Consider the following 13226-nt stretch of genomic DNA (forward strand, 5'->3'; position numbering starts at 1 on the left):
CTAGGGTGCTTGACCAGTAAATCGCAATTTACATCTCCTGTCAGCGCGATCTCCTTTTTGAGTGATAGAGCTTTCCCATAATTATGCATGAGTTCATTTGCTAGGCATGAGAGGCCAATCTAGGGAGGTGTATAAACAACACACGGCAAAAACGATCGCATTTTCTTGTTTTTCACTTGCAGCCATAGTTGGTGAAGTTCAGATTCTCCAATCCCGTCAAGGTCCTTTAAAACTTGCCTTTGAGCCATGCCTGACATACACGGAGACTCCAGCGCCAGTTTTCCGTAAACGATCGAGCCTATAGATGTTGTAGCCTTCTATCTCTTCACTGGAGTTTGTCGAGGAGGCAGAGTTAACCATTTTTCGGAAAATGTTTGCATCTTTCAGTCATGCGCAGAGATGCGGTATCTTACAAAACATGACTATGGAAATTTTATTTTAGGGGGGGGGGGGGGGTGGGTGGGATTAGCCCCCTCCATTTCAAGCAAAAAATTACAATTGAAAAATAAATAAAATACCAAAGGCGCACGCGCGGAGATCCATTGGTAAGAAAATATGGTAACCCCATGAGTTGCTCTTCTCATGGTAATCCTGGCTAGCGGTATTGCTCGTGGGCGCGTAAGCACGAAGTTGCCTAATAATTTAATAATATCCCTATAGTAATAATCACTAAGGCTAATATTTACAGCGTACATCTGATATTGGACATCCATGTTATGGTCAATTGACATCGATTATTCCTGTTTGTTTAGCAAGTTTTTCATTTTAATGCTTTAAGCCTTACTAAATATTCTTGTTACTATTCTTAAGAGTACTACAGTATCTGTGCGTTCATGTCCTTTGAATTCAATCTTTGCTAAGTTAACTAACGTACTTTGGAAAAAATTTACGATAATTCCAGAAAACGGTTGTTCGCCCTAAATTTTCACAGGCAGAGAACCTTACAATCACCCAACTACATACCCTTGAGATATTTTAACTTGAGATATTTTAACTTCATGGGATGCGAAATGTAGTTAATTCGCTTTTTTGCTTTTTATCACAGCGTGTTTGTATTTATCTAGCATAACCAGACATCTCTTTTATTTCTCGTTCTGTTAGGAGACAAACATACGAGTTCCATTTTATTTTTCGTTTTTAGGGGACCGACTTCCATCTTCATTGCAAAGAATGGGACGACTTGCTTGACAGTGGAAATTGGGAACCTGCAGATATAACTAAAAAGCTTCCTGATTTCTTCCGTTTTGTAAGGAAAGTCCAAAGTTCTATAATTCACGAAATTAAACATGAAGGTGCCTCAGGTTTGTAATGTAAATATTGTACTGAAATTAATCATGCTGATCTTGTATTGGAGGAAAAATAGCTACGGTCTGGATTCGACAGACTGACTCTTCCGAGGGCATAACCACTGCATTAAAGAATTGTTGGCTGTGTTTTTCATGAAACGAATATTGTTCACACACTCATCAGAAAAATTGGTTTCTGCCTTGAGCGGGACTCGAACCCACGTCTCCCTGATTACTAGTCAGGCATGCTAAGCCACTACACCATCAAGACCACCACGCTGGCAACGCAGCAGATTAATGGGGTGACGGAGCGGCGAGGGGAACCCTAATTGGCCCCCACTTTTTCTTCAGTTGAGTGTGTATTCTTGCCTTTATAACCCCAAATGGGGCTTAGAACAAACTCAGAGATTTCACGGCAATGAAAGGCTTATACTTACTGGAAGAGTCCTGAATCCTCTTCGATTTTTGAGTTGATTTTCAAAAGATTTGTGGACGGGTTCATTTGGTGTTTTTAAAAAACATATATATCTGGGCGTAACCAAATATTGTGCGCACGTTTGGTATAATAAGTATTTTTCCCTGAAGGATGCCACGTTTAGAATCAGAAACTAAGTGGACTAAGGTCTCAAAGAAAGTGGTCATCGCAGTTATAAAAACTTGCGAAAGAAGCCTGAAAAAATCTAGAACTACCCTGCAGATCAAATACTTCTTTCTAGGAAAATAACACAAACAGCGGTGATAAACATTGTATTCCAACGCATTTTTATAAAACTTGACGTTTCGTATGCTAGTCAACACACATTTTCCTAGACTGAGAAAAATGATCTGCAGCAGTCTAGGTTCCAGACCCCTATTGTTTACGATATATATATATATATAGTTTTTAAAAATTGTAACGGTCACTTTTGAAAATGTGTGCTGACTAGCATACGAAACGTCAAGTTTTATAAAAATGCGTTGGAATACAATGTTTATCACCGCTGTTTGTGTTATTTTCCTAATGAAGCTACGATGGCCTAAGAACAAGAGTTTATACGATACTTCTTTCTATCCGTATATTCACCAAGTACGGGATGCAATACGAACTTGCAAGTGACCAGCTCTCAGTTGGCGTGATAAGTCAGTTGGAAGAGTAAGTCCAGCGCATTTGCATGGTCATAGGTTCGAATTCTGTTCACTAAGCGTGGATTTTTTTCAGGCTTCTACTTACAAGTGACTAACTCCCAGTTGGCTTGATAGCTCAGTTGGTAGAGCAGTGCAACGTAATCGCACTGTCATGGGTTCGGATCCCAGTCACTAAGCTTGTTCTTTTGCATGCTTCTACTAACTAGTGACCAGCTTCCAATACTGGCTTGATAGCTCAGTTGTTAGAGCAAGTGCCGTGCAATCGCACGGTCATGGGTTCGAATCCCGTTCACTGAGCATGGATTTATTTCCAACATGATATCCTCTCTAAACTAACGATTCTTATTAATTCGTAATTTACTATTATCGTTAATTTAGGACACTGTGACCCAAGACTTGAGGTAGCAGAGAAAATAAGGAAAAAAAAATGATATCCGTAGATTGGATTTTGAACCCGGAGTTTCTCCTTGCATGTGATCAGTTCCCGGTTGGCTTGATATCCCAGTTGGTAAAGCAATTGCAGGGCCATCGCATTGTCATGGGTTCATGTTCACTGAGCATGATTTTTTTTAAGGCTTCTAGTTACAGTTGGCGTGATAGCTCAGTTGGTAGACCGAGTGCAGTGCAATTTCACGGTCATGGGTTTGAATCTCCTTCACTGAGCATGGATTTTTTTCTTACTTCTTTCATATAATTATATCTCTGCTTAAGTTTTAGTTCTACCAATTATTAGTATAATTTTCAGCGGTGAATATAAGAATTTAGTGTTATATTCACCGCGCTACCCGGTGAATATAACAGTTTGGAGGTGCGGCTTCCAAGCCAATCAAGCACTTTTCGTGCCTTTTTATCTTGTTTTAGCCCGTTGTTTAGCACTTCACCGCTGAAAATTACACCAAAACAATTATTTATTTCATCATTGTTATACCACAATTATTTATTACCTTAGTTGCAGATATTTATTTACTCATTTAATCTTTGCACTGGAATTTGCTAGATGTCCTTGTAGAATTTTTTAAATTAATATGTACATGTAGATGTAGATGTAGATGTAGACCAGCTGCTCAATTTCCTTCATAACTGCAATGATCCCTTTCACTGAGCCATACACACTCCGAAGTTTAAATATATAGAAGTATTTTCCTTCCATATAAGGGAATTGAGACCCATTTCGTTCCCAGGTTTGGATGTGCTCTTCCAAATGTCCTTACACTTCAAGCTGTCCTCAAGGACATTTCCAAATCCCACATTTGTAGTTGGCAAAAGCAGGCCTCATTTTTCAGATTTAATATTTAATTTGTTCTTCCGAATTCTAGTTCCTCCTGAAATTCTTGCACGGGGTTTATCAGCCGTGGAATCCTATTTCAAGGCCCTCGCTGACGGTAGAACGTCCCTCAAGAGAGTTCCAATAATGCTGATTGGGCAAGATAGAGCTGGAAAGACAAGCTTAAAGAAGTCATTGAAAGGGATCTGTTTTGACCCGGAAGAAGATAGCACCGTGGGAATAGATGTGGATCCTTCGTATTTCAAGGTGACCACTGACGCGTTCAGAACAGGGACTGTACCTGAACAGCAAGATGGTGAAGGAGATATGTCGTTTGACCGTCATGCAGCAATGAAAATTGTGCACGACTTAAGGAAGGGAAATGAAAGCCTCTTGTGTAAAACAAGCGCAGAAGAAACAAAAACTCCCTCGGATCATGAATGGGAAAGAGCGACAATGACAGATATCATTCAACCAGAAAGGCATACCGGACACAGTGAAACATACAAACAAATGCCCAAGAAAGGTGCACCTGAAATCTCACCCTTCCCATCATTGCACAGTCAAGAAGCTCGTACTGATTTCAACCGTATCCTACCAGAGGAGATAGCTGTGGAAACTGAAACGTTACTTAAAGGTGACTTAGACAATAACAGAGAACATGTGTTTTTAACTCTGTGGGATTTTGCTGGTCAATCAGTTTACTACGACACCCATCCGATCTTCCTAACAGAACAAGCAATATACTGCTTGGTGTATGATCTCAGTTTAAATCCTTACGACATGGCCAAGCCCGTTGTAAAACAAGGTGTATACCAGAAATTTGAAGAGAGCATTAATCTAAAGACCAATTTAGATTACCTGGATTTTTGGATGTGGTCTGTGGCATCTCTGGCGGGAGATGCCCCCAAGAGCGCAGATAAAACTGCTGCTGTGAATAGGATGTTGCCACAAAAGCTACCTCCTGTCTTTTTAGTGTGCACTCATGCCGATACACCTTATGATAAGAAGAAACGTCCTGAAGAGATTGCCCATGAGATCTTTGGATGTCTAAAGAACAAATCATACGGAATCCACTTGTCTGACGTTTTCGTTGTGGATAACACAAAATCCGGTACAGAGTCTGAGTGTCCGGAAGTGAAAAGTTTGAGAGAAGAGGTGTATGACGTTGCGAAAGGATTACCACATGTTAGCGAAACCATTCCAATCAAATGGCTAAAATTTGACAAGGCTCTACGAGAATTAAAAGAAGAAGGAAAGCACTTTGTTACCCTTGAAAGGGCAAAGGACATTGCAAAATCTTGCGATATCTTTGATGACGTAGAGTTTGAGACAGTGATGAACTATTTGCATGACCTGCGAATTTTGATTCATTTTGATGACACCCCAGCTTTGAAGGAATTGGTGGTATTAGATATGCAGTGGTTAATCGATGTGTTTAAAAATGTAATAACTGTCAGGCCCTATAACAGAAAGGAAAAGGAATTTGTTGACCTCTGGTCCAAGCTTGAAAAGGAAGGAATCTTGCACGAGGAACTGTTGAGTCATGTTTGGGGAACTTTAAGCGAAAAGGAAGGACTGCACGAAGGTCTTATTACAATCATGGAAAAATTTAGTTTGCTGTGCCTTTTGTGTTCGGAAAATCCAAAGAGCTACTTGGTACCATCTATGCTGAAAACCCGTCCATCTAGTGAAATTGTGAAGGTGGTTTCTTCAGCACAAATCCCATCACTGCTTGTCAAATTTAAATCTGGGAAAGTCCCTGCAGGTTTGTTTCATCGATTTGTCCTACAGTTCTTTCGGTGGGGCAAAGGGACATTTTTAAGGCCAGCGGAACTTCAGCTGTTCCAGAACGTTGCTAGATTCGTTACGTGTGGAGACAAAATCTGTTCTGTGATCTTCGTATGGCACACTGCGACTGTTGAAGTTGCTATTTACGCAGAAGACCAGCAAAAGGCAACTGCATATGCTTATGCCAGTGTTATTTGCGAGCAGCTAGGCTTGATGTTAGAGAGAATGCGCAAAGAGTTTTTCTGGTTAAGAAACATGAGATATGAAAGGGCGGTGCTGTGCCCAGTGTGCTGTCCAGGAGGGTCTCTTGTGTATTACTGGGATTCACATGATCTTGAAGGATGCAACGAGGAGCACGGTCTTCATTCCTGGTCGCTTTCTGAGTTGTGCAGTGCGAGGAAACCAATCGTTTGTACCAAGTCTGGACTTAAAAAAGATGTCGTTGTTGACATAGAGCAGTTTTCACCTTGGCTTCCTCCCTCAGAACAACAGGTATGGAGTGTAAGGATGCTTTCAGTTCCATGAGAATTCCAGAAATCCGGAAATCAAATGGAGCAAAAGTTTATGGTATAAAATATAGGAGTTTCAGATCGAACCTCCGAGAGTGACGAAATATTTTCATATTTTGGGGAGAAACTCGTTAACGTGATAAACAGCTCTGCTGGTCGCCGCGAAACGGAAAATAGTGATCCATCGACCAATTGAATTTTTGTTCAAGTTTTAAATGGGTTCAATGGGAAAAGCTCTGTTATTTTATTTCACTGTTCCAAACGTATGTCTTGAATAAATGACAGCATTCCATCCTTGGGCTTGGGTTTTGGCCCGGGGGGGGGGGGGGGGGCCGGCGCGGGGGAAATTTTGAATTTAACCCCTAAAGGAGACCAATCTAGGCGTGGAAGTTTGACTTCTGTTTCTCTTCGGGTAATTCTGTGTTACTTCGCGGAACCCCAAACGAGACCTTGGTGGCATAAAATATTGGCGCTTTGCCCGGAACACCCTAAGCGAGACCAAAATCCAAAATTTACACCCCTAAGCGAGACGACGAGCATCCCCGTCTGTTTCATATGGGAGTTCTTGATGGTATTATTGCCTAACGATAAAGAGGAAGCTTCTTCTAAAAAACATAACCAATTCAGGACTTGAGTGAAACAAACCATACCCAATTTCAGACCAAAATGGTCACAATCGATACCCTGTTTGAGACCAAAACGTTTCTGAGTTGAATGAAGTGTAACAAAACAATTCCTCCATTCCTGTCTGATACACAATACGACTTTTTCCCTTCTGTAATCGGTATTGCCTGGCTATAAGGGTGCCTTTTATGTATGTGTGTGCATCATCACTTTGTTATAAAACTAACAATTCTTTTACTAAAACAGAAACAGAATGCCAATGGAGAACCGCCTGTAAGAAGTCTTTCAACCGGTGAAGGTGAGAGTTCATTCGTAAACCACTGTACCGTGTGTTTGTAATAATGACTAGATGGATGGATGTTTCTAACCACTTTTTAACAATTTCACTTTCACACAATCAAAGTGATAACTCAATGTGTACATGCACCATGGACAAAAAATAGGCGCCCAATTTGCGTATGTGTAGTGGCTGAACATTTTTGGTCTTGACGTGCTATCATCATAATTGAAATTTAGGATAACGTGACTCAGTGGTTACAGAATTACCACATAAGTGGGGAATTCGTTACCACCCAAAAATGAGTTTTTGCCCAATTACGTAACGCAATTTATTTAAACGATGTTTGCCCACGTTAGCAATTAAGAAAGACAGACTGCAACAATTTTACGTTTCAGGCAGTTTATTCTAATATCATTGAGGTAGTCAAAATGTACTAATTAGGATCCATTCGTTCAATTTTGTGTTTGTCGCGTTTATTTTTGCGAGGTTTTAGTTTCGTGTGTTCACTGTTTTGTTTTCAACCGGAAGATGTTTAGATTTTCAATTACAACCTCTACTTTGATTGACAATTTACGCCATTTTGTAAATAGTCAAATTTCAAGGCGTACACTGTCGTGATTCCGACAAGCCGACTAAGTTTCCAAAACGGAAAATCGCTTCAATCCAAAATTCTGATTTTTACTCAGTTTTCCCGATCGCTTATCGGTGTCCCAGTTACTGCTGAGACGAAAAAGAAGGACCAATCGATGTCCAGCTACGGAACTTTGACACAGAGATACCATGCCCACAATGTGGAGGGTTCAATTGTTGACAGAAATAATGTCGCAGGCAATTGATGATAAAATCATCTCAGCTCTAGTGTTACTCGACATGTCAAAGGCTTTTGACAGCATTAGACACGATATTTTATTACAGAAATTGCAAGCATTGGGTGTCTCCTCTCTAAGCCTCGACTGGTTTCATAGCTACTATGTTGGCCGCAGTCAAAGAGTACGCATCCATGATGCCATGTCTGATGCACTTGTGCTGAAATATGGAGTCCCTCAGGGATCAATAAAGGGCCAGTCCCGTTTACTATTCATTTAAATAACCTGTTGTCTGTCCCCAATTACTGCAAATCGACCTGTTACGTTGATGATTCTAAACTGTACTTGTCCTTTCCCTCGTCTGACATATCCACTGTAATTGACAATCTAAATGCAGACCTGTAAGGTGTCTTGATAAACCCTGAGAAGACTAAGGCTCTAATAATTGGCGTGCCTCAACTCCTCAACAAGCTTCCCACACCATCAGCTCGGATGCTTGGAAAAGAAATTATACCCGTTACTGTTGCTAAGGATCTTGGCGTTTACATTGACCAGTCACTAACTTATAATGATCACATTACTAAAACAGTCTCTACTTGCCTTCATAAACTTATACAAATAAATAGAATTAAACAATTGCCAGATAAGAAAGCAATACTTCTCCTTATGAGTTCCTTTGTTTTCAGTAGGTTATATTACTGCTCAACTGTCTGGTCAAATACTAGTAAACATAACATCAAAAAACTTCAGTGTAGTGTTGTTGTATTTGGCCTTAAAAGTTTGATCACATTTCACAAGGTGTCAACTCTCTCAACTGGCTGCCTGTTAATGACAGACTTAAACGATAACGATGCCGTAATGATGCTTAATCGGAAAATTTACTCAACGCGCACAAACTCACACTAGAAATAATAGACAAGGAGGTCAACTGAACAGTCCGAGGTGCCGTACAACCAGCGGAGAGCTGTCTTTCACCTACCGTACGTGGTGCTAAACTCTGAAATAATCTAAGAGACGATGTTATCTTCAGACTCTGTCAAAGTTTTCAGGGAAAGACTTGTTGACCTACTTTTAAATAGTAAATCCATTGTAGTTTTCTTTTTCTTTCGTATTGTATTCCACTAATTTTTAATGCGTATTTATTACCTTAGTTATTTGGTCATTTGATTGTTATTTTAGTATGCTAGTTATGTAGTTTTGTAACTGAAAAACCCTTGCAGGAAGTTGCAGTAAAGTATGTATGCATTTCAACGTTAAACTTTCAAATTCTTTAGAAAGTGAAGAACGAGCTATTGTTCTACCCTGTGACTTGGTGGAATCGCTTTCTTGCCAATCGAGCGATTGCAAACAGGTTGTGAGTCAATTCAAGGAGAATCTTTTGTGCAGTGAAGCCTCACTGGACAACCCAGATGTTGAGACCAAGGCACTGATCCGCCGTTTTACACGAGAAGCTAAATGTTTTCACAGACTTGACGTTGTCCAGCACTTGAGGGAAATCACACCAGCTGGAACGACAGGTGAGAAAAAAGTGGTATAAATGTCTTTATATCTGTTATTACTGGTATTAAATTAATTCTGTAGATGTCGGATGTTGGGATTTCTTGTGCGTTTTGCTCTCTGATTGATTGATTGATTGATTGATAAAATGTCCAAGTCATAGACATGAGTTTATCTTTAAATGAATAAATAACTGAATAAATAAATAACAAGCAAATAGAAATTAGAGTTGTTGAACGGTCGTAAATCCTTGTTGCTCGCATTTAAACACCACTTTTTGAATACGCTATTTAATTCTTGCAACTGCGTGCGATTCAACTGAAAAAGATACGATAAACGATTACATAAATTATTCTAAAGGTAATGGACAGAAAAGCGCAACGGAAAACACAAGACAAATACTTGCAAACTGTGATGCGAATTGAGATAAGCCAGAAGGCTGCCGAGAACGGTGAAAACAGAGACTAACGCAAATCTAGAACTTTAGAAGGATAATGTAACGACCGAACTTGGAAGAGAAAATTATGCGTAATAACGCCGAAACAAACTTATGTACCTACAAACGAACGTGCAAAAAAGACTACAGGGAATAATGACGGTATACTAGTTAACACCTCGACAGAATTACAACGCATACACGCAGCAATACACACCTGACAACGAACAACGCAATCAACACATAAAAATTTCCTATTCTAGTTGCTACAGTTGCATTTAAACTGGAAATCTGCTTGCCGGCGATGAAAGTATGTGACTATTTTTATGTTTAGAGGTATTCTGTTCCAAGTCTCGCTCAAAAATGTCCATAATTCTTGGTCGGGGCTGTCAGTAACTTTCGAGGGAAAGGAACTTTATCGACCGCCAGCACCTAATTTAGCTGTCTAAAATCCTAAAAACAACTGAAAATTGGCGACTATTTCTCTTGCCGGTACGTATTGGCCTCTCTGCCTTTGGATCTAAATAAGAAGATAGTTGTTCAAGACCTCTTCAACATAGCAGTTTCTGAGACCTTTGCCTCGTTATTTAAGGTCCAGTGCTACCAGAAAATCTTCGGATTCAGGACATGTCATTACAAGAAATAACCGATCTCACTGTCGCCTTAACTGGTAAGTTGCAGAAGTTTAAAGTACTATTCTCAAAAAAATATTCTTGACGATTCTTTGGATGATGCTTCAGGTCTTTCCCCCACCAACATTCTTCAAAATTCTCTTTGAAGCTACATCACCGAACGATCACCTGTTTTGTTGTATATTGCTTTTAGAAAGGGCACTTTTGCACTGAACACTATTGTACTTGATTGAATTTCTGACTCTTGATTCCTATTTGCGGGTCATTCCCCTCTTTTTGTGATCTCTAATAATCGGCATGGCATTTCTTCAATTTTGTTTTGTCTGGATTTTGATTTTCATCGCAAATACTTCAGTTGCAGATAATGATAACTAAACAGTTAACCTAAGAATCCAACTCAAACTGTCAGGTGCTAGTACATCGTATGGTGTATCAAAAGAGCGTTTTGTACTCACGTGATAAGCGGCTATGCCTTTTTAACCCTAGAGAAAATAGCTGTTGTGATGTTAGCCTATAAAGATTGAGTTGAACTCACTGGACATTAGTTTAATACACCATCGTGGTTGCCGTTTCTTTGTTCCGGGGGACACTAACCCAGTCGGCGTTCCGTCGTGTGAAGACGCTTCATGTAAAGGAAACTGAAGGACGGTTACATTGAAACTCTAGCGTTACTGCAAATAGGTATTTGTTTTATACCATTGGTGCAACTGTTTCAAAGAAAATCTTGTCCTAGAAGAAACACTACGAGACGCTTCTTAAAATTATCATGAAAGTCACGATAGCCAAAAGTCCTGCAGATTGTAAACCTTGTCTTGACCTAAACACTGTCGTTTCAGAGGGCACAATACAGTGCCTCTATAGAATCGTTATTGTACAACCTAAGAATTATTCCTTCACTTGTTTTACAGTTACGGACAAGTGGCAGCTTGTTGCAGAGAAGTTTGGCTTGAACAGGGACCGGATTGAACTCCTTAATTTACGTTATAGAAATCCAGCCGATGCTCTCTTGTTTCATATGGCTCAGCAACGACACTTGACTGTTGGATATGTCTATGATCTTTTATGTGAATGTGACCTGCAAGTAATTGCTGACAAACTGTAAAAAACTGAAAAAGCAAAAAACGGAGATCGTTAGGAATTGGAAATCAGCTATGTACAAATAAATGAGCAAAAGTCTTGAATGGAGAAAGATAGATTAACTAGATGCTACTTTATCGACTTATCACATCGCAGCCAACAGGCCGCGAATGTGAAAATTCAAAACTTTAAGCGATAGAAGTGATAAAGAAACAAGAATTTGACCTTAGTACCTTTATACGCTTCTGTGCTCTATGAGGTTTTGCCGCAACACTTAAATTTTTTATATATTAACTACAATTTAGATTTCATATTTTTGTTTTTTTGCGCTATTCACGCATATTTCTCAAAAAAGCAATGAATATTGTTGCACTTTATAACCAGACATAAAAAAGTTAACATAAAAAGAAATAAAGGAAAAGCGAAAAAAATAGTTACTTTTCGCGATCAAAAAGTTCGAGACTTTCGACACCGCTAAGTAACCAACTGGCGTTCGTCACTCGACTGAAGATAGAATGGGTCAAGAGGAAAAATATGGAAAGCGTGTGTAGTTTTATCTGTCGAAGTTTCTGGGCCTGAGAGGTAACTATTTTTACAATTACGTGCACAGTGGGGGATCAGTCAATAATTAATTCGCCAACTGAAATAAACGAAATATAATGGCAAAAACTGTGATCAGCCCGATATACAAATTTTGGGAATTCAGTTGGTATCTTTAGTGTGTACCTTTTGGGCAAGGTTTTTTGAGATGGGATATTTTTGATACAGTTAAAGAAAAAGTAGCCGCAGATATATTTTTAGTCGTGGTCTATTAAAATGGAGGGTTGCGACAAATCTTGTGTTTTTGCTGAAAGACCATCAGATTACATAGTAAGTTAAGTTATCAGCCCAGTTCTTTAGATTGGTTAAAGAGACACGGTCACCTGCTTCACGTGCGCAATGAACACTATTGGTCAAGTTAGGAAAGGTTCATCATTTAAAAGGATCACCGAGTCGGGGAAAAAACCGAAAGGGCATTCAAAAATATTCTTTCCGTGGCTACGGGCTTTTTTTCTTGCACAAAGGCGGTGACCGGTTCTAAAAAATGTTAACTCTGGGGCAGAAATGCGACAGTTGCTTTGGTGAGAAGAACACGTGGGAACCTGTATTCGTATTGGAATTCAACCAACAATTTGCAATACGTTCATATCAAATAAATATTGCTTTCCCTGCGGATACCTGCAATTTATTTGAAAATGCAAGGGAAACTCGCACTGAAGCTCACGCTGTGCAACTGTGCACGCCGGAATTTTAACAGGTTACTCATCAACGCTGTCGAATTGACACAAATATTCTTTGCGGGCTGGTATTTAGTTCTTATTCCTTTATATTTCAAATGATGAAGAAGTATTTAAATACTTTCAAATTGAAGTTCGACAATTACAAAAATTAAACTCCGCCAGACTTTACGCACGCAACACAGGATGTGTCAAGGACCTCTATTTTCCTTCAAAAGCCGGGAAACACATGATGAGGCATTGCAATTGTTCATATTGAATTCGGTGAATGTGATCACCTGTATTGCTCGTCTTCGACACCAATAGAGTGTTTTAACTCGCGTGATCAGTAATCTTGTTTTTCCACCGAAACAAAAGAAAACGTTTGCATGATAATAGAGAAATGGCCGCTGAAATATTGAGATGACTGACAGAGGAGGTACAGGAGGCGCGAACAGTACTTTTCCTTTCCGTTTCTGTGTTTAGTCAAGCCCCGATCATAATGCTGTAAAAGTATCTATAAAATTCACAAAATGACCTACATCTAGGCGTGAGTAAAATCAAAATAGTATTAACATTAACACACAACTTTCTTACTCATTCAGTCCCTTTCCAATTCTCCATCTCTGACAGTGGGATACAC

General features: G+C 39.5%; 1 protein-coding gene across 1 annotated transcript in view; it reads left to right on the plus strand.

Moving 5' to 3' along the window:
- LOC137992782 (uncharacterized) overlaps positions 1-12782 on the plus strand; it is a 43138-nt gene extending 30356 nt beyond the window's left edge. The window contains exons 10-15 of the mRNA XM_068838298.1: positions 1142-1301; positions 3728-5958; positions 6846-6897; positions 8960-9202; positions 10211-10288; positions 11159-12782. Coding sequence (XP_068694399.1) covers positions 1142-1301; positions 3728-5958; positions 6846-6897; positions 8960-9202; positions 10211-10288; positions 11159-11352 — 2958 coding nt within the window. The 3' untranslated portion in view covers positions 11353-12782. The remainder of the gene's footprint in view (positions 1-1141; positions 1302-3727; positions 5959-6845; positions 6898-8959; positions 9203-10210; positions 10289-11158) is intronic.
- The last annotated feature ends 444 nt before the right edge of the window (positions 12783-13226 follow it).

This window comes from Montipora foliosa, chromosome 2 (genome assembly GCF_036669935.1).
Source record: "Montipora foliosa isolate CH-2021 chromosome 2, ASM3666993v2, whole genome shotgun sequence".
NCBI classification, from domain to species: Eukaryota; Metazoa; Cnidaria; class Anthozoa; order Scleractinia; family Acroporidae; genus Montipora; species Montipora foliosa.